At 35.3% G+C, this 22,148-nt stretch overlaps 1 protein-coding gene across 1 annotated transcript; it reads left to right on the forward strand.

The window, feature by feature from the left end:
- Positions 1-9,407: 9,407 nt before the first annotated feature.
- Positions 9,408-10,871, forward strand: LOC115978094 (transmembrane protein 45B). Its single transcript, XM_031100121.1, has one exon. It carries the CDS (start codon positions 9,585-9,587, stop codon positions 10,524-10,526), a length of 942 nt encoding a protein of 313 aa, XP_030955981.1. The 5' UTR covers positions 9,408-9,584; the 3' UTR covers positions 10,527-10,871.
- Positions 10,872-22,148: the final 11,277 nt, after the last annotated feature.

Raw genomic sequence — 22,148 nt, forward strand, 5'->3', positions numbered from 1 at the left:
TTAATAGCCTCTCAATTTAAGAGATGGCTGCTCGTGCTTAAGCCATCATAAGATGTAGCATGAAATACAAATCTTTGTCATATTTTTTGTATTCCACTTATCACAACTTATCTTATATTTATTTTATTTTTCTTATAAAATAACTAAAGTTAGAAATGAAAAAATAAAATTCAAACACATATGATGCTATGATTGATGAAACATAAAAAATGGGATAGATAATGTGTATTCATAATGTACATACCTTCTTCCACGGCCTATAATCTTATCCTCAAAAAAATTAAATAAGGGTTAGGTTTGTGGTCCCAAGTATTATCACCTTGTAAGACTATAAATAAGGCAATAGCTAATTTGTTATACAACATGTGGGTTTTTAGTTCTAAGAAATTTTTTTTTTTTAAATAACTCTTTAAGATGATAAATTGTGAGTAATGAACAATAACTTATTTTTCATTAGGCATATTATATATGAAATTGATAATACACTAAAGAAAAGAGTTATATACCTTGCAATTTGAATACATAAAAAAAAAAAAAAAAAAAAAATTATAAGCCAAATTTAGTGATCAATTCCCCTATACCATATGGCATATGTTAGTTCGTTTAGACTCCGGATAAGCAAATTAACCCATTTTAAGTTGAGAAATTAATTAATCAATTATGCATAGCATTTGGTTAATGTGAACAATACCAATGTTGTGTAGTGTGTGTATATACGTTTTTATAATTTTTTTTTTTTATATAATAGAAATTGTGTTTAATTTTAAATGTATCCACACATATGCGTGTGTTACATGCTATTTTTTTTAATAATTTGACTAATTATATATATTTTTATAATAAAAATTGTGTTTAATTTTAAATGCATCCATACATTTGCATGGGTTACATACTATTATTATATAGGAAAATGCCAATGAATGCATTGGTTAACAGTTCAATTAAATTCTAAATTAGAGTCTAATTTTGCACCACGTGTCTCATCTAATTTTTAAATTTGTGTGTCAAGTGAATTTTTAGGTGCAAAAATCAAAGAGTCTAAATTCAATTAGATTCTTAATTGAATTTTAATTAAAGTTTAATTTTGTACCATGTGTCCCATCTAATTTTTAAAATTTTTGTGACAAGTGAATTATTGAGTGAAAAAACCGAAGAATATAGATCCAATTAGATTCTAAATTATGTCTAATTTTGTGCCACGTGTCTTATTTAATTTTTAAATTTATGTGTCAAGTGAATTAATATTAGGAGCAAAAATCAAAGAGTCTAAATTCAATTAGATTCTAAATTGAATTTTAATTGAAATTCAATTTTATGCCATGTATCCCTTTTTCTTTTTTTAAAATTTTTGTGGCAAGTAAATTATTGGGTGCAAAAATCGAAAAGTCTAGATCCAATTAGATTCTAAATCATATATGTGTGTGTGTGTGTGTGTGTGTGTGTGTAAAACTTAGAGAAAGTTCAATTAGAATTTGAAAATAGAATTCAATTTTGTATCATGTGTCTAAATTTATGTGGAGACTGCACCACAATTATCCACTTAAGTTTGTGCCATGTGTCCAATTAAGTTTTTTAATCTTTATGCCAAGTGAATTAATCAGTGCAAAATACAAAGAATCCAATATTAATGAACTAAAAACAAAACCAATTACATATACCCAATAAAAATCACCACATGCTCTATCTTATTAAAAATTAGAAGAAAAAAAAAAGAAAAAAAAATCATAGTTAGTATTAAATCTAGATAAGAATTTTAATATGTGACTAATTACGTTTACTTTTTTTAAAAAAATTTGACTAATAATTTGTATTTTTATAATAAAAATTGTGTTTAATTTTAAATGTATCTATAAGTATGCATGTGTTACATGCTATTTTTAATAAATTTACTAATTATTTATATTTTATAATAAAAATTGTGTTTAATTTTAAATGCATTCATGCGTTTACATGGATTATATACTAGTAAAGAAATTAATGGGGGAAATAACTAAAGCACAATATAGTGAATAAGAGAAAAACCAATGAAAAATTATGCAAAAGAAAAAACCATTATAAGGGCTACACCACCAACCCCATAGGCAAAACAAATCTACCAATGGAGTTGAAATTTTTACAAACTTAATGCCCTTATTCTAGTTTGCTACAACCTAGTGCTAGTACTTAATAATGTTAACTTTATTCTAGTTGTACTTTAACCTCCCATTCATGACTTCAATTACCCACTTTGAAGATTTTGTTCCAATAACTTAATCTTCTAGATAAGGCAACAACTTCTACACCTCAAGAGGCATGAGAACTCTAGATGTATGTAGGGGCCTCTTTTGCGTATTGTGTGTTGGGTTGGGCTGCCTCCTGCGGTAATGGGCCCGACTGTTTCTAAGTAAGGGAGTCGGGACCGGTCCAATTGTAACTCAACTTGGGCCGGTTTGTACACAAACTATGCCTCGTCTGCCAGGAGTAGGCTTACAGCAAGCAGAACTGTTTTAAATGAGTTACGGCAGGCAGATATAATAATAACAAAATAGAGTACTCTGACTATTTGATAAAAATGGCCAAGTAATCCCTACTTATAAAACATGATTACAGTCGTGATAATGTCATTTACAGAAAAAGTAAAGGAGAAAGAAAATAATATAAACTAATCAAGAGCGGGCATAAAGTCAAGTTTTAAGTTTGGTCCGCATAAGCAAAACCAAAGAAGGGAGAACACCTCCTTTCAATGCAAATAATCTTCCAGGAAAAGATTCTGCCGTGGAGATTAATGGCTTTGAGGGAGTCGGACTTTAATGGTTAATACCCAAAAGGAATCTTTATTATGTTTTGAAAGAGAGCAGGATTTGAAGGGGGAGAGAGGGAAATCGACCTACTGATGCATGCCCATTGTGTTATCTCTCCTTTTTCCTCGATTTCCTCTGTTTTCTCTCTTATCTTTTTCCTTTCTTTTTCTTGTTTTCTTTTACTCTGTTTTCTTATTTTTTACTCCGTGAATACACTCTGTTTTTCGATTCCTTTTTCAGGGCACGGCAAGGGTCCTTTTATAGTGCCTGCCGTGGCCAGTTTTTTACCACTTTGCCCCTTAACCGCCTTTGTCTGGTCTGGGCGTATTTGCCGACCACCAAAGGTGTGTGACACTTACCCTTACCAGATAAAGGCAGGTTTGTTTCATTCCTCAGTCCACCGTAGCACTCTTACCTGCCACGGTATAAATGATTTCTCTCTCTTTCCCTCAAGGCATGCATCTAACGGTTCCCCCAAGGCATACATCTAACAGTTCCCCCCTCAACCTTGATTCTTTTGGGTGGTCTGTCATCCCAGCAGGACGTACCTCTCAAAAGGGTTTGGGCAGGAGCCACAAAATAGGTCTTTTTCCCTCTCCCCACCACCAAACCATACTCCATTTACCTCTTACCTTTGGCCCATGGCCCCACCACGTCCCATATTGGCTAGGTATAGGCTGGTGGTGCTTGGGCCTTACGCGTGCTTTCCTTTCAGATATGTCCAAAAATCTGCCTGCTGCTCATGCGTTTGCCGTAATCTGAAGGCTCACCGTCCGTGTTTTTTGACCTCTTATGTGAGCTTTTCTTTGTTTTCCCGCTCCATTTAAGAGCTGGACTGTGTCTGATGATGGGCCTTACATTTATTTGGCCCACTCTTGGTTTTTTTTTATTTCTTGCAATGTTGTACTGTTATTCCTACCATAATAACTTAATCCTGCTTGGCCTTTTTTGGGCCAGCCATTTATTCCTTCTTTCAGTGGCTTGTCATGGCCACTGTTTTGCTTTTACTTATGGGCTCCTATGTCCCTTTGGGCTTTCCTTTGGGCATCCACGGCCCGTTTGCTTTCTTTGGGTTTCCTCGGCCCCTTTGCTAATTCCACACTCCCATGGGCTTTTTTACTAACTTCACTGGGCTTCCCTGGCCCAATAACCTTATTCTCATCCTTGAGGTTCATGGGCCTGTCATAAACCCTTTACTCTCTTAGTTTGCATTGCCTTGGGCCTGCGGCGACCCTTTCTCGCTTTTCTATCTCATACACTGCCCATGGGATGCTATGTCTTTCTTTCCAGGCTTCTTTGAGCCCACTTGCCTCTTCAAAACCCATTTGTCTATTTCTTGGACCTGTGATCCATTATTCCTGCCGCTTGGGCCTAATGGTTTTTTGCTATCTATTTTGTCAATTCCTTGTTGCCCTTATTATTGGGCTTTCTTTCTTCCTGCCTGGGCTCTCACAAATGGCCCTCAACAATGTACAATTAGTAGCTCTTCAAAGTCTTTTTCACATTCTCTAGTAATAAGTTTTAACCATACATGTGATCACTCTCTTGGAATTGGAGCAAACAAAATAATTTCTTGAGAATGTGAAAAAATTTATCACATTCAAAAACTTATTACTATTTTTTTTCTTCTTAATTTCAGGTTTATTCCCAGTCTTACTCCTAGGTGCGTTACTGTTCTTATTTATTCTTTTTTTTTTTTCATTGATATTACTTATAAATATAATAAGTTATTATTAATTTGACAAAAATGTATAATTAGTTACTTAATTTTATTTGTTTAAGCATCCAATGATTGTTGTCTTAACGAACTTTAAACCACTAATAATGATTGTTGGAATATGATTTCAGCAGGGACTAAACCAAGAAAAACAGGAAAAAGAATGAAGACATCAAAATCGATATTTATCTCTAAAAAAGGATTATTATTTACAAAAATTTATTAGTAGAAGAGCAATCCAATCAATCATTTAATCAAGTTGTTTTTTGGATGGACCCTTTAACAATAACTCTATTATGATTAATAAAAGAAACTCTATTATGTAGCACGTACCATAACCATCCGAATCAATCAACAACAGGGAGCACCCAAATCAATATTTATTTTCACTTTTAGTAATTGTGTTTAACAATAATTGAATAATTGACCCCGTTAAGCACGTTGCTAAAGAGAGGTACTTTTTAAACAAAGGTTTGATTCGAATACCTAATCTCCTTAAAAGAAAATAATTTTAATTGTATTTAAAAATAAAAATAATAAAAACTAGATTTGAGAATATATACTGTTAACAGTGTATAATTCTTTTCATACAAATTGACATGCAAAATATGCAATCATGCTTAAGGCATAAAATCAAAAAGGAAAAATTTAATGGATGTAAAAAGGGCATTGGTTTAGAAAATATTTTAGAATTTTTGTTATAAAAAAAAGTAAAAAATAGATAATTTTTTTGACAATTTTTTTTTTTATATTTTTCATGAAAATAATGTCAAAAATTTTCTAAAATTATTTATTAACAAGGATCATATTAACAAATGTCTTTATGGCAATTGTTTTGGCGATAATATTTTCTAGAAAATGAATCATTTTTCAAAAAGTATTTTCTATAAAACTATCTCATTTTCTTATGCTTGGTAGCAACTTTGAATGAGTTAAAAAAACATTATTTAAACTTCCCTTATTTAACTTGCTGTGAGATATAATTGTTTTCCCAAAAAATTTAGTGGAAAACAATCTTTAAAAATAAGTCATACTTTTTCTATTGATCAAAGATAGTTTTCATTTGATTCATTTTTTCGGATGCTATTAAACACTAGAAAACACATAAAACTATCTTTATATAAGGTTTTTTATTGAAACAAATGGAGTATTTATTGGAAATATAAAAAGATGTAATAAAAAATTAATTGCTTTATCATTTTTTTATAAAATGTTTCAAAAAATAATTCCTAAATCAATGTTCTTAGAACATTCATTAATATTTTCCTATTAACAATTACTCTAAGGGTATCCAAGACCCAGGACTCGGAATAATATTTTTCTTTGAAAATTAAATCTTAACTCTTAAATAATTCTAATTATGTAACTCCCCACAACCCCCCCCCCTTCCCAAAAAAAAGAAAAAAAACCGTTTTATCTCCCTTGCACGTGAGTATTGGGAGTGTAAAACGTCATTTACCCATAAGAAGTCGTATAAGCTGATCACATGTGATGTGGAGGAGATGTCGTGCAAGTATCAAATATTTAGAAATAAACATGCGAATCAAACAATATAAAAGTCTAATTTAAAATATAATAACTCGGAAAACCACTGAAGCTAACTCTAAGAAATCAAATCATGACCATTTGGAATAAAACACAAATCTTTAAAAATTATTTTTTTTAGCTATATATATATATATATATATATATATAACCGAAGCCTTTGTTGGCACTACAATTTTCCACGTCAGCACAATATTTAAAAAATAAAAAATATCTATATTTATATATATAAAACCGAAGCCTTTGCTGACACCACAATTTTCCACGTCAGCACAATATTTAAAAAATAAAAAATAAAAATAAAAACATTATAACTCCTCAAAACCCTAACAACCTTACCCCTCTCTCAAGTTAAGAAATATAAAGTTATGGTTTCTGCAAACTCTCAAAATAAAAACATTATAACTCCTCAAAACCCTAGCAACCTTACCCCTCTCTCAAGTTAAGAAATATAAAGCCACGGTTTTTGCAAACTCTCTCTCTCCAGATGTAGGAAGCCTTAAATGCACGGTATAGCATTCAAGATCTACAACTCACGGTATAGATTTTAGCTTATAAAGTTCAGCTTTTGTAAGGTTAGTTTGTTTATATATTTTGGTAGAGAAACATGTTCAATGTGGTACGGCTTAATAATCACATTCATAGCCTATGTTAATACCATTTGCAAATTCAATTCATGGAGTTGCAATTTCATTAAATTGTTCTATGGCTTGAAGCACTTGCATTTTAACAAATTGGACATGTCTTTAAAGTCCTTTTATTTCTTTGGGGAAAAAAATAAAGGAGAGGATATGTTAAAACTTGGCATCATCAACTTATAAGAGATGATATGTTCTTAGATGGTAGGAATAGGACAAAATGGTTACACGTTTGTTACGCCTGACTGCCAAAAATTGCTCATAAAGATGTATGCACATGATCTACTTCCCTTTGCTTTTAGTGAAAGATTAAATGCACGCCAATGTTGAGATCAATCACTCTAAAAAAATAGTCTGTGCAATCATAAAATATTATTATTAGTATGAATTTTATGGAGTTGCGGTGTTCAGGAATTAAATTTTAAGGTTCAGTTGCACAATATGTGTAAATTCTTCAGAAGGCTACTTTAAATAGTAAGTCAATGTGTCTCTTACATTTGGGTATTAGTTAGAATTATTTTCAAATAATTGTACCAATAAAGGTAAATGTATATAAATTTTGTTTAACTATCCCGTGCATCGCACGGGTTAGCGACTAGTTTGGAATAAAACATAAATCTTTAAAAATTATTTTTTTTAGCTGAATAAAAAAGTAGTTTTAAAATTATAATAATTACTAACTAATTATGTCATAAAGAGATAAAGAAAGAGACGCCTAGGGATGGCCCTCAAGCCTCACGTTTTAACTTTTTATGAGTCAAGCTCCACCCGCCGCCGTCAATGACGGCCCATTAAATGTGGACGGCTTTGGTTATGACCATTGACCATAACTCTTCGTAACCAAAGTGATAAAATTATGAGAAAAATATTTACTTTTATTTTTGGATGAAAATATGTCCATTAAATGAGCATGTTCAATAAACTAGTCATTCTTATTTTACAAGACTAAAATTAATATACTCGGATATCAATTATTTTACATAAACTCATGCTTTACCTCTTATCTTTCCAAATAAACAGTACTAACTACCTTAGTTTAATTGAGTGAAGTAAGAGGCTTATTGTACCATGTGTTTGTTAATGCACAAACGTAACCCAACATTTGGTGTGTTTATAAAAATAACAAAGGGAAACTTCTTATTTAGTGGGCTCAACACTCAACTCTCAACAGTTAATAAAAATTGACAATAGAAATTTCCTCTCCGCATCTTTACACCAACCTACAAGTTTCCAGTTTTAGCGAACTTAAGATAGATGTATTTTTTAACAACAATGAGAAGAGTCTTAATCTTATAGACTTAACCCCAAAAACTCCCACATAAAAAAAAAGAAAAAAAAGAAAAAAAAAAGGTTCTAGTAATCCGAAAAGCCAATTGATACTTTTCAAGTCAAGCTAAAGATGCTCAATAAAAGTAAAGGTAACATTTAATTTAAAGATGTTAAAAGTCTTTTATAATTCAATGATATTGACAAACTCTTATGATGGAGAACGTGAAGTCTAAATCCCCAACTCCCATGGTAAGAAAGGAAAAAAAATCATTTAATTTATAGATAGTTCTAACAACTAATAATATAATGATAAAAAGTTACTATCAAAATGTTAGGAAAAAATTGGCTTTTGCCCCTTTCAAAAAAACAATTCAGCATTTTGCCCCATTTTCCAAATTAATTAGAGAAATACCCTTCTTTCAAAACTCGATTTTCTCAAAATCGAGTTAAGCCCTATAGTGACGTTTTTAAGGATCCTATAGTGACGTTTTAAGGACCTATAGTGGCGTTTTGTAATCCAATTTCTATAAAATCGAGTTATAGGGAAAAAAAAGAAAAAAAAATTGCATGTAACTCGACTTCATGAAGATCGGATTACAAAACACCACTATAGGTCCTTAAAACGTCACTATAGGCTCCTTAAAATGCCACTATAGGACTCCAAAATTTTTTTTTTTATAACTCGATTTTGAAAAAATCGAGTTTCAAAAAATTGGCATTTCCCTAATTAGTTTAGGAAATGGAGCAAAATGCTAGATTTTTTTTTTTTTTGAAAGGGGCATTTGCCCATTTTCTCCCAAATGTTATGATCTCCTTGCATAATATAGTAGAAGGTCTTTTGACAGGGCAGGCTATATTTGCATAGCCTATTCTTGTTGCTAAAAAGAAATTTTACTCTTTTTTTTTTTTTTTTAAGATGGAAAAGAAATTAAACTTTAGGTTAGATTTCTGTATCTTCAAGTATATGTGGTGGAACCATGTGAAAGTGCTGAAATCCAACCAGAAATTGACAAACAAATAGGGTGTCTATTTGGGTGTGATAATGGGGTGTCTCTAGATTACTTATCTATTTTAGGCCTATTTTAAGTTTGAGACCTCGAAGTGAATCTAATAAACATGTGTGTGAATAGCCAAAAGATTTAGCTATATCATTACAACAACTTTTATTCTCAGTAATAAAATACCACTCCTTAGTAATCTTCATTACCAAAATTACCCTAAGATCTTACTCTATTAATATTAGTGAAAATAGAAGTTGTTTTTATAATTCTAGAAACCAGGCTGGCTAAGCTCTCCTCATTGCTGAAGGAATCAATCGGTCAATTGTTGTTAATGTTATTCTCGGTCACATTTTTTTTTTTTTTTTGGTCATGGAAAGCCGTATTCCCCAAGTCACAGGAAAACAAGTTCAAACTTGAAACCCCCCTTAGAAGCCTCTAGACCCCTTGGAATTTCAACCCCACATCCATTCTCTTTAAACCCCCCACCTCTCTCCCCCAATTCTTCTTCACCACACTCTCTCTCTCTTTCCCTCTCACTTGCTTTTGTGATTTCCCCCCTCTTCTCCCAACAACAAAACCACACCTCCTTTCTGAGACAACCAAGCAAGAAGTGAAAACTTTGTCTCACAAAAACATGGGCACCTTGGTGGGACATGTGGCACCAGGCTTTGGGTTTTTCATCATTGGCTTATGGCACCTCTATAACCACATCAAGCTCCATGCTCAGTACCCAAATTCTTATACCTCTTTACCATGGTTTCCCACCTCAAAAAGCAGGTACTTTGAGCTCTTCTTGATCATGGGAGGCAGTGTTGCCTCCATAGCCATGGAACTCTTCATAAGCCCTGATAGACACCAACCCTTTGACTCTGATGGAACCATCCCTTCCAACCATCTCCACAACTTTGAACACTCCAACATCTCACTGACTTTCATTGTCTATGCTGCTTTTGCTATAGCTCTTGACAAAGTTGGCCCCAAAGCTCAACATGGGCTAACACAATTGATTGGTGCCATAGCCTTTGCACAAATGTTTCTTCTATTTCGCTTTCACTCAACTGACCACATGGGCCCAGAAGGCCAATACCACTTACTTCTACAATTTGTTATTGCTATTTCTCTAGCCACCACTCTTATGGGAATTGGTAACCCAAAGAGTTTCATAATCAGCTTTGTAAGGTCAGTCAGCATAGTTTTTCAAGGTGTGTGGCTTATGGTCATGGGCTTCATGTTGTGGATACCAGAATTGTTACCTAAAGGTTGCTTTTTGCACCTAGAAGAGGGTCACAAAGTGGCTAGGTGTTCAGGGGATGAAGCACTTTATCGTGCTAAATCATTGATAGTCCTTCAATTTAGCTGGTACGTTGCTGGAATCACCAGTCTAGCAGTGCTCTTCTATTTATTTTTGGTTAAAGCTTATGGAGAGAAGGTGGAGTATGCTTCATTGATAAAAGAAGAGGAACAAGAAGGAGAAGATTTTGATGATATTGAGTCCCAAAAGAAGAGCAAAATTGGCAATTCAACGAGCTTTATTCAAATGGGAAAAGTCTTTGCACCCGTTGACATGGAAAGGTAATAAAAAGGAAGAGGTAGATGTGATTAGGTATGTGTATAAAAAATATTAGGTTGGTGGGATCACACTTCTATTTTTATCAATTTGGCCAGTAATAATGTCATTGGCATTAAAGATAACAATGACATGGGAGAGAAAGTGCATGTGGGGTAGAGAGAAAATTAGTGTGAAATTTGTTTGGTTTACATTGATGGACTTAAAGCTTATTGGAAGTCCATTGTATTTGTGTGTATAGAGAGGAAGAAAAAAAAAAGTTATTTGACTATAATATCTTGAAACCACCAACTTGTATAAATCTTGATGATTTTTGGTTTGATATAAATTATAATGTACTACCTTGTTCTTTAATGGACTCTTTATAATTTCGTTGATTATATATAAGAAAAAAATTTAACTAATTTCTCTACAAAATTGTTCTAAATTGTGTACATTAATTGGCTAACAAAGTTTTCCGGAAAAAAAGGATTTAAAAAGTCATATACTTCTTTGGAGCAAGAGCTTCCGTGTCTGAGGTAACATTTCTTGTACAATCAGAAACTACACTTACCTGTTTCCTCAAGAATATGGTGGCAGTTTCTGTACACCACCTTTGCCTTGCACTCCAAGGTGAAAAAACTACGCAAGATGGACTTTTTTTTTTCCTTTTTTTTTGAGAAGTACGCAATATGTACTTAGAAAATTACTTTTGGCTATAAAATATATACCAAGATCTAGTAATAATAATAATAATATATAGATTTTGATGATATATATGGATGCTTGAGTGGCATGATGAACATTGAACTATATGTGTAGTTGACAAGCAAGTGCTAGATCCCACATCCACGTAATTAGGATAAGATAAATTTAATGTAGGCCCTATATGACCAAATTCTATCTAAAAGTACTTTTCATAATAAGAAATTTCCAAGAGCAATATGAATGATGTGATGAATTAGATACGGATTTTGTGCTGTCCTGAGGTTCTAAAATTATTTGCCTATATATGTCACTGTTTATTCCTTTAGTTTTGTTAAATCAATCCTCGAGCCCTTCTTCGTGCCCTTTTTACGTTTGAGATAATGTCATTCATTTTCTATTCCTCTTGCTTGTGGAGGTGAGAAATTTATTTTAAAGTACTTCTTTTGAGGGTAAGTATTTGAATACTTGTACCATCATAGATAGCTTTCAAAGATGAGAGAAACAGATGAGATAAAACAATTTATAACATTAAAAAGTTAATTTTTAATATATATCATATTCAAAGTAAATTAGAGGAACAAGAAAATGAACTTAATTTTTTTAATTTAAGAAAAGCACCTTGGCCACAACTTATTATTCAAGCTTATACGCTTCTCTTTTCAATAGAATTCAAGCTTTTCTTTTCTTTTCTTTTTTTGAGAATTGAATTCAAGCTTTCATAGAAATACGTCTTGAATGTGACATGTTATATATTATTGGATGCCACAATTTGAGCCCTGCCTCGCTATCAATGGTAGGTTTTTGCATAACACAAATTTGGAGATGCCCTTGAGAAATCACTGGTTTCTGGGCCACTGGTGGGCATGTACGTGTCTTTTCACCCAAAGAGTGCGGTGGGATTGGGATGTTACTGCAGTGTAGTAGGTGCATGTACTTTGGAGCCATGGATACCCCCCTATAATATAGGCGCTCCTGAGCGCTCTGAATAATTAACAAAGTAATAATGACATTTTTCATTTCCTAAAGTTTGCGTATACCATTCCATTTCTCAAGAACAATAGTAATGGCACTAAAGTATAAGTTTTCTCATGAATAATTTATGTATTAGTTTTGCTAACGTTAGTATGCTCTAAGACTATACGTTAACAAACCATTTTTAAAAACTTTTCATGAAAAAAAGTAATTAACTATTTTGACAACTTTTTCAATTTCTTATAAAAACTTCTCTAAAATGAATGATTAATGTATACGCTAAGGGCATACATTAACCAAACTCTTTATATATTAATATAATAGTGTGGCTTGCCCCTAGTTGACTTGACACAATATGGATATATATGTCTAAAAATGGTCATATATCGTTTTCATGTTTTGTTTAATGTGCTAGATACCATAGAAAAAATATTTAGTCTTCATATAATTTTTTTTTTTTTACAGAGTACCAACCTATTGCTTCCGTTTTTAATGATTGTACTCTTAATTATCAAATTAAGATATTAATTAATTTTTTTGTAAACGGGGATTGAACCCTCAAATCTTTTATTCAATTCTCAAAGATTTTACCTATTGAGCTATATTGGAACTCACAATCTTTGTATAATTAATTATTTACTAACTTAAAACCAAGATCTTGATTCATTGCTTGATCTAAAAGTTGCTTCTAGCATTGGAGCAATCGAACATAAATAATTCTATAATATAATTGTAATATTGGAAGAACTAATGAGAGTCTCTTACGGGAAAAAGCTTAATAAATATTCTTTTGAAAAGACATGCTTTACATTTGGTTTACTGTGATGTTGTAGATTCTTTTTTCACTTGTCCGCTAATTAACTTTTAGTGAAAAAGAAGTCATGATTCACGTTGCAGGCTCTGTTTTTCTTGACGGTTAAGATTGTTCTGGTATTCACATTGAAATAGAAAATTGTCCCAAAAAGAGGGATATACCTTTGAGTTGGAAATCAGAAATTATGACTAAGAAGTAAGAACCATGCGTGTCTTCGTACATATATAATAATAAACTAATTAAAGACATATTATTAGTTAAAGTTGGACACTTCTTTTTTTTTTTTTTTTTTGGATGAACGGTTAAAGTTGGACACATATGTGGCATTTGATTCTCATCTTTAACAAATGTATAATTAAAATGAAAATTTTGTGCATAATAAACTTGCAAGTTGACGACAAGATGTGTATCTATCATATATTCTTCAATAAAACTTGAACTTACAATTAATGTATCAATATAGCCTAATGATACTCTTCTATCTTCTACCGCAACAAAGAAGCCACAGTTGGTGTCTAGCTAGGAGGTTTTTTTTAGATTGTGTTATGAAAATAATAATAATTATTATTATTACTGCTATATGTTTTTTTTTTTTTTTTGGAGAAAAAATTAATACTATATGTAAGTTTAGGTTTGTTTTCCTAAAATCTCTAATATAAGTATAAAGATATATAAGAAAATGTTTAGAAAAGAAGTAATTAAGTTTAAGGTTTTTTTTTTTTTTTAATCCTAAAATTTAAATTTCTAAAATATGTCGAAAAAGGTTAACAATAAAGGCTCCCTGTCAATTCATGTTCAAACCAAGGATGTCAATACCGTACCGGAGGCCGTACCGGTTTGGCCACCGGTACGATATATTTCGGATACCGGTCAGTACCAGTGTACCGTTTCGGGTTTACCACTATTTTTTATATTTATAAATATAAATAAATATATATATATATATGTATGTGTAAGGACACAATTCGTGGCGGACCATAGTAGTGTCGGGTTCGCACATGAAAAAGCCCTAACAATATCATTTATAGAGCGTGGGTTCGAAAGGCTAGGCCTTGATCGATAGGCGGTGGGTTTTCGTGGTGTTCATACAAGGTTAAATTTTCATTCACCCCTGGAGTCTTTATCCGGGAGGTGGGCTGGGAGGCTCTACAGTTTGGCCATCTTCTTTTTTTCCAGCCCCTCCCCAAGGTTACTTAGTTTTCCTTTTATACTCGCCTGTGTCCATTATCCTTCATCCACGTGTAGGGTCAATCTTTCCAAGGCTGATACTTGTCCCATCAGTCCATCCCCCAAAGTCGTTGGGGGTAGTTGTAAAAGCCAAAGAATGCGGCCCTGTCGGGTTCAGAACATTAAATGACAATAACAGCAGCTTTCCCCGGATATTTTAGATCTTTCTTCCGAGTTTCAGTCTTATACCGTTTTTACCCTTCTTTATGAGGGGGAACTTTGGGTCTGTCGAGGACTGAGCTGCCCTCGGCAATATCCACAGGCTATCTTGTCGAGCTTGGGCCACAGCCTTCCTCGGCTTGGGCCTTTGGATCCCCCCCCCCCCCCGAGTAGATGGGCCTGGCCCATAAATCATTTGGTCCCCACAATAGCCCCTCAAAACCCGGCTGTCCAACCTCCTGGTTGGACAGGGGGGTTTTGGTAATATCGAGCCCCTTCCTACGGCCCAGTTGATTTGGCCTTTTAATGATACGGGTGGCTATTCTTCTGCCCAAGGAGTGCACCGGTCTGTGAGAAAGTCCTTTGACTTTGTTCCAGACGCGTTCTTATCGCTTGGGTATTCAAGGCGCGCTTTTAATGGCCTCTATTTACGGAACTGTTTTTAATCTGACGGTTTGTTTTGAAGAGGTGGAGAAGTGGAACCGGCGTGTTTATGCTTTGCAGATTCTTTTGGAGACCTGAACCTATTAAATGTCCCCCGCTCCGCCCTCTGTATAAATAGGACAGGAGGAGTTTATCGCTTTTGTAAAGAATCCCTTTTCATCCTTCTAAGATTTGAAATACTTGGTCTCCCCCAGGATTCATTTTACCCACCGGTTTACACACTAAATCGTGATACACTTTACCGTAACAACGAGTGATGCAAGAGCCCAACTCCTCCCATAAACGCCACGTTCCGATAAAACTCCTTATGGCTCGATCGGGACAGGGGTGGCGAAGACTCAAAATCAATCTCACCCTTCTTTCAGTCAAAATCCGAAGCAGGGACTCGTCACGTCAAACTTTCGGCGTGACTGAGTCGAGAACACCCATCATCGGTACCAACCGCTCTCTTATGAGCATACATAGTATGGCCCCAGCGTGTTAGGAGTCAGGACCGAGGCAGAGACTAGGTGTCCCTGCTTCTTCCCCTCTTCGCTCACTGGTGGCTCTCTCCGCCTCCCTTCCCTAGTCTTCCCAGCACCAGATTCATTCTGGTGCTTTCTCTTCTCCCTCTTTTGCTCCTTTTCTTTTTTTTCATCTCTTCTCTCTTCTTCTCCTCCTTCTTTACTCATGTCCTCCATCTTCTTCATTCATCTCCTCCATCTTCTTCATTGATTTCTTCCTTACTATTTCCTTCCCCGTGACTATTATTTTATTAGTATATTTCTCTTTTTTTAAAGAAGGTTACTATCATAACACGAGCAGTATTGAGACCGAGATTGGAGAGACTTTGAAGACGAGTTTAAAAGACGCCTGACAGTTTACTTATCTGTACTACGGATGTAATGATTGCTTAGGTAGTTCACATTTTGTATAGGCTCGTTTGAGCCCCTTTTTGTAAGTTGTAATAGTTTTTCACACTAATAAAAATTGTTGTTAACCTTATTTCGCATGTTATGTCTCCATGTTTTCATAAATTTGTAAGCGCTGCTCGGCGCAACAATATAGCATTTAAATCATTGACGACTAAGACCAAAATATTTGATAATAAAAAGATGTCGCCATAGCTTTAATAGAAGTGCCTGGCACAATAAGGCCGGCCCGTAAAAAATAGTACTTACCCAGAACTAGCCGAGGAGAGAACTGAAGGCTTGATGCCGTGTGAGAAATAGCCATCCGAGGACATATCACCCGCCAAATGAGTAGCCCTTTTATACGACTGAATGCTGGGGCGTTCCATCACTTTCCTTACACCTTTATTGGCCTTAACTTTTTATGGTGTTTAAGCCGTGAACGAAGTGATTTTGACGTTTTTATCAAGTAGCCCATCTTACGAAATTCAAACCTTTTCTTATCTAAGTGTTTGGTTTCTCCATTGGCTTGGGTCCGAGGACCATACACGGCCTTGGTACTGTCCGACACTTGTAACTTTTATTTTTTTGTACTTGGTTCCCCCATAGGCTTGAGTCCGAGGACCATGCAATGCCTTGGCTCTGTCCATGGGCCCCTGTGCTGAATCGGGCCTGGGCCGCGAATTTACTGGGCCCACAATTTAGGGGGTATTTTCGTAATTTTAGGTCACGCGGTATTTTTCGGGCGTCCCGGTGTTCGAGGTGCGCCTTCTCGAGACTCCTTTATCTTCAGAGCTACAGACGACGTTGGAAATCGTGCCAGAGACGTTTTGTCTGTAGCGTTCCTTGAGACGCTGCGTGAATTAAATGCCACCACCTTATCTTTTAACATAAATAGGAGAGAAAGTTGCTCTATCCACACACAAATCCTTCAGATTTCTCCCTTAGTTCATCATGCTTGAGGCAGGGCTTGGGAAAAAGGAGCTCCCTCCGCCACAAAGGCGCCATGTCCCCCCGAGACTCAGAGTAGGGAGGTACGGGCCAAGGAGGCGCAAGTTCAAGGGAGCATTCCGTTTCGTCATAGGGGAGAGGGTCTTTTTCTCTCTTTTAGTCAAAATCCGAAGCAGGTTCTGGTCATGCTAGTTTTTCGGTATGTCCGAAGAAGGAATTTCCACCATCAGCACTGTCTGCCTTGTAGCAGGCAAATTTTTGTGGGGGCTTCCCAACCTCCGGCTCCCCGCACCCTTTCTGTAGATGGTGTTAGCCTGAGGTCAGGTTCTTTGGCTGCCTGAGTTATGGGCATGTAGAAGTGTCGAGGGATAGTCTCCTTTAGACGACATTTGGAACAGTAGCCAATCTCTCCTCTGAGCTACCTCCTCGGCTTTATCTCCGCTTTCTTGTATTTCCCTTTACTTACATAGTTAGCTTTAGCGTAAGCTTGTTTCAACTTTTTTATTGTACACGGCACCATTCCTTTGTCTTAACAAAATATATGCCTATTTCTCTATATATATCTTTCTTCTCCGTAACAACTACTTCATGCATGAATATTAAATGTAAGTTTGACGTTAATGATATTCCAGGCAGAAAAAATGATTTAACACAGATTCCTACTAGTTTAAACTCACAAGTATTATCAAGCATAACAAGGTTAATCCTCAATAATTTTGACTCTTGGAACTAACCGGGATAATCGCCGAGTGCTGCGCGATGCGTACTAGAGCGGTGTCCGAGGATGATAAACTCTAAATAATTCGTCTGAGAGGGTAGCTAAGTAGCGAGAGACTTTGATTGTGCTTATGGGCAATATATTGCACCGTACCTCACCAACCGCTTTGACACTGGGGATCTGAGGGTAGACCGAGGATAAACCGAGGGATCCGTGAGTCAAGGTATTAACCCATCTGTTAACGCGGAGTTCTCTTCGGATGGATTTTGAGGTTTATGTGCCATAGTTTTTTTTTTTTTTTTTTTTTTTTAAGCAGTTGGTTCTTCATCTAAGCAGTTGGTTTCCCCATAGGCTTGAGTCCGAGGACTATGCAATGCCTTGGTTCTGTCCAAAACCTAGTTTTCCACATCCAGGTAGTTGGTTTTCCCATAGGCTTGAATCGAGGACTATGCAATGCCTTGGTTTTGTCCAAAACCTAGTTTTCCACATCCAGGTAGTTGGTTTTCCCATAGGCTTGAGTCCGAGGACTATGCAATGCCTTGGTTCTGTCCAAAACCTAGTTTTTCCACATCAAGTAGGTTTCCCCATAGGCTTGAGTCCGAGGACTATGCAATGCCTTGGTTTGGTCCAAGTAATAAGTCCCTGCAATGCCTTGGTTCTGTCCAAAACCTAGTTTTCCTCATCCAAGTAGTTGGTTTCCCCATAGGCTTGAGTCCGAGGACTATGCAATGCCTTGGTTCTGTCCAAAACCTAGTTTTCCACATCCAGGTAGTTGGTTTCCCCATAGGCTTGAGTCCGAGGACTATGCAATGCCTTGGTTCTGTCCAAAACCTAGTTTTCCACATCCAGGTAGTTGGTTTTCCCATAGGCTTGAGTCCGAGGACTATGCAATGCCTTGGTTCTGTCCAAAACCTAGTTTTCCACATCCAGGTAGTTGGTTTCCCCATAGGCTTGAGTCCGAGGACATGCAATGCCTTGGTTCTGTCCAAAACCTAGTTTTCCACATCCAGGTAGTTGGTTTCCCCATAGGCTTGAGTCCGAGGACTATGCAATGCCTTGGTTCTGTCCAAAACCTAGTTTTCCTCATCCAAGTAGTTGGTTTCCCCATAGGCTTGAGTCCGAGGACCATGCAATGCCTTGGTTCTGTCCAAAACCTAGTTTTCCACAACCAGGTAGTTGGTTTCCCCATATGCTTGAGTCCAAGGACTATGCAATGCTTTGGTTCTGTCCAAAACCTAGTTTTCTCTTTACATGGAACCTTGGCTTTAGGGGAGTTAACTCCTCAGCCAAGCCCCTAGAGTTTATTTATACGGTTAACGTTACCAAGCGCCTAGTTTGCAATTTACGAGGAGCTTTAGCTTTGGGGGAGTTAGCTCCTTAGCGCAGCCCCTAATCCAGCAACGTAGCCCCTAGCAGGACTTTACACTAAAACTCTATAACCAATGGTTAGAAATAACAAAGGAACTACTTCGACATACCACCTATGCCAACACACAAGTCTCCCCACAGACGGCGCCAATTGTAAGGACACGATTCGTGGCGGACCGTAGTAGTGTCGGGTTCGCACATGAAAAACCCCTAACAATATCATTTATAGAGCGTGGGTTCGAAAGGCTAGGCCTTGATTGATAGGCGGTGGGTTTTCGTGGTGTTCATACAAGGTTAAATTTTCATTCACCCCTGGAGTCTTTATCCAGGAGGTGGGCTGAGAGGCTCTACAGTTTGGCCATCTTCTTTTTTTCCAGCCCCTCCCCAAGGTTACTTAGTTTTCCTTTTATACTTGCCTGTGTCCATTATCCTTCACGTGTAGGGTCAATCTTTCCAAGGCTGATACTTGTCCCATCAGTCCATCCCCCAAAGTCGTTGGGGGTGGTTGTAAAAGCCAAAGAATGCGGCCCTGTCGGGTTCAGAACATTAAATGACAATAACAGCAGCTTTCCCCGGATATTTTAGATCTTTCTTCCGAGTTTCAGTCTTATACCGTTTTTACCCTTCTTTATGAGGGGGAACTTTGGGTCTGCCGAGGACTGAGCTGCCCTCGGCAATATCCACAGGCTATCTTGTCGAGCTTGGGCCACAGCCTTCCTCGGCTTGGGCCTTTGGATCCCCCCCCGGGTAGATGGGCCTGGCCCATAAATCATTTGGTCCCCACAGTATGTATGTATGTGTTTGTGTATATATATATTATAATAAATATAAAAGTTTACCATAAAACATTTCCTCAATTTAGAACTAGTTATTCATGGTTTTAGACTTTAGTATCAATTAAAAGGGAAAAAAATAAAATAGAAAGCTTAAAAGTTACCATTGCATTCTAAGAAAATAAATAATACTAATAAGTTAATACAAATAAGTTACCATTTTGTCCTAACAAAAATTCAAAAATTACAAAACTTAAAAATAAAAAAAATAAAAAAAAAAACTTTTTTCCTGTACCGGCCGGTACACCCGGTATCGGCCGGTATTACCCGAAATTGGCCGGTACGGCCGGTATTTTTTTCGGTACGAAACAGGAGGGTCGAGTGTACCAAATTGTTGGCCGGTACGGCCGGTACGGTACGGTATTGACATCCATGGTTCAAACCCACTAACCAAACCTAAGGAACATAAGCAAAAAGGACAGCGAATTGAATTATGGGATTCTGATGATCATTACTTGGCTCAATTCTTTATGCTAGTAGCAACGTCTTAGGCCAGTTTTCACCCAAAATTTTTTTTTTCAAATTTGACCAGTTGGGGGTGCTAAGCTAGCTAATTTAATTAAAATATTAATTTCTTAAACCCTTAACATAAATTATGGGCCCCCATTCCCATATTCCTTCTCCTGTTGTCCTATGTGTTTAATCACTTTCCTCAGACCAAAAACTAAAAAATAATACACTTGCATATAAATAACATTTGATTAAACTAATAATAACCTCTCAACTGTTTGATTCCCCACTCTTTTAACTTATTTTTATATGTGCAATTATTTAAATCTCACTTCTTTTCTTCTTTTAGCATACAACAACTGCACTTTTATCCATTTTCAATAAAATAAGCATATATACCAATCCAAAGTCCAAACACATCTGTCAAGGACTTTCACTATTCACCCAAATCAAAGGTAAAAAAAATTTAAAAACAAAATGTGGTAGGTAGACAAGATCGGAAAACTAGACAAAATATGTCTTCATGCTCTCCAATGTGTCAAAAGTAGGTCAAGTTAGCTCAAACGTTTTTATCTCACTTTAATTTTTTTTTTTTTAATTATCTTATTAGGCCTGTTCCACTTGCATATGTCTATATATATATATATATATATATATATTTTTTTTAAACGGAATCTTATATTACTTTAGTAAAAACAAAATAGACACATGACATACTATAATTAGTAGAATATAGAGTGAAGCAGATAAATTAGGGTAGAAGACTTTGATTCACTTCTCATTTTCAATTCAAATAAAAATCATGTCTCTATGTGTGTTTCATTCTATATTTCACTACTCACAATCTGTTGCACATCATTTTTTCCCCTCATAAAGTAAATAAAATTTTAAAAGTGAGAAAATTATATACTTGATATATTGCAATTAGTGGAACATAAAATGAAACACTTTTAATAGGACAGTAGAATATTTGTAGTATCACTTGTATTACAATACACTTATCAATTTAAGCTAAAATCCTAAAACCATATATATATATATATATATAGTATAGTATTTAAGTGCTATTTTTTAGGTTTCTCTCTAAAGATTTTGTCATATGAATTTTTTCTCATGAAATGAAAGTGTATTTTTTAGTTAAGTAGTCATATAACTGAATCTTATGATATTATTGTACCTAAATTTTGTCCCAAAAAAAAATTGTCAATTATTTGACATGCACACAAGCAAAACTAAATACTTAATTAATGTGATGTGAGGGCTTCTTTACCTTAAACATCGATGTGTCTCAATCACGCGGATTTGGATCCTCATAAGAAACTCGTAAGTCTGAAAAAGAAAAAAAAAGTTGTTGGCTTTGGTTTAAGTTTAACAATGAGTTTGGAGATTTACCTAACTTTTTGAGCTTCGTGCTTTCGCTCTCTCTCTCTCTCTCTTGAAACCCTAGCTACCTTGTGGAATTAGCCACTTTCTTTCTCAAAAGTTTCAAGGCACCAGGGGACGAAACTTCCATATTTTAATCTTCGAAATGTTAATTTCTTATCATCTATTTCTTAACAATGTGCACATGGAGGAAGTGATCGAAGTTCTAAATAGTTTAGCACTATCTAACTAGTTTCTGTTTTTGTCTTCCATTTTCCATGTCGTGATCCATTCTAGCTTTGCTTTGTTTCTAACGTTGTTTTGTTTTTATTATGTTTGTCTTTTAAGAAAAAGAGTCTCAGTTAGTTTATATAGTGGATAATCCTAAAAGAAATAGTACAGTTATTATTGTTGAATATAAAAAGACCTGCTTGTGATAGTGATGCATGCGTTTATACGACCTGGAATATTTGGCTTTTTTTTTTCTTTTGTCGTAGCTAGAAAGTTGAAAGTAGGACTGTAGGAGAATGGAGATGGCAACAACTCTGACAATTAATTTATAAATGTACAGTTTTGCCCTACAATTATGTGGAGGTAATTCTTACAGTGCATAGTTATTTATTTATTTTTTTCTAAATAAAAAAAAAAATGAGGTTTGAACGGATTCATCAATTTCACATCACGTAACAATAAGAATAATACTATGTGTATGTTTGGTTTCCACTTAAAGTTGCGTTGCGTTTCTGAATTGCGTTT

This window comes from Quercus lobata, chromosome 1 (genome assembly GCF_001633185.2).
Source record: "Quercus lobata isolate SW786 chromosome 1, ValleyOak3.0 Primary Assembly, whole genome shotgun sequence".
Lineage (NCBI taxonomy): Eukaryota > Viridiplantae > Streptophyta > Magnoliopsida > Fagales > Fagaceae > Quercus > Quercus lobata.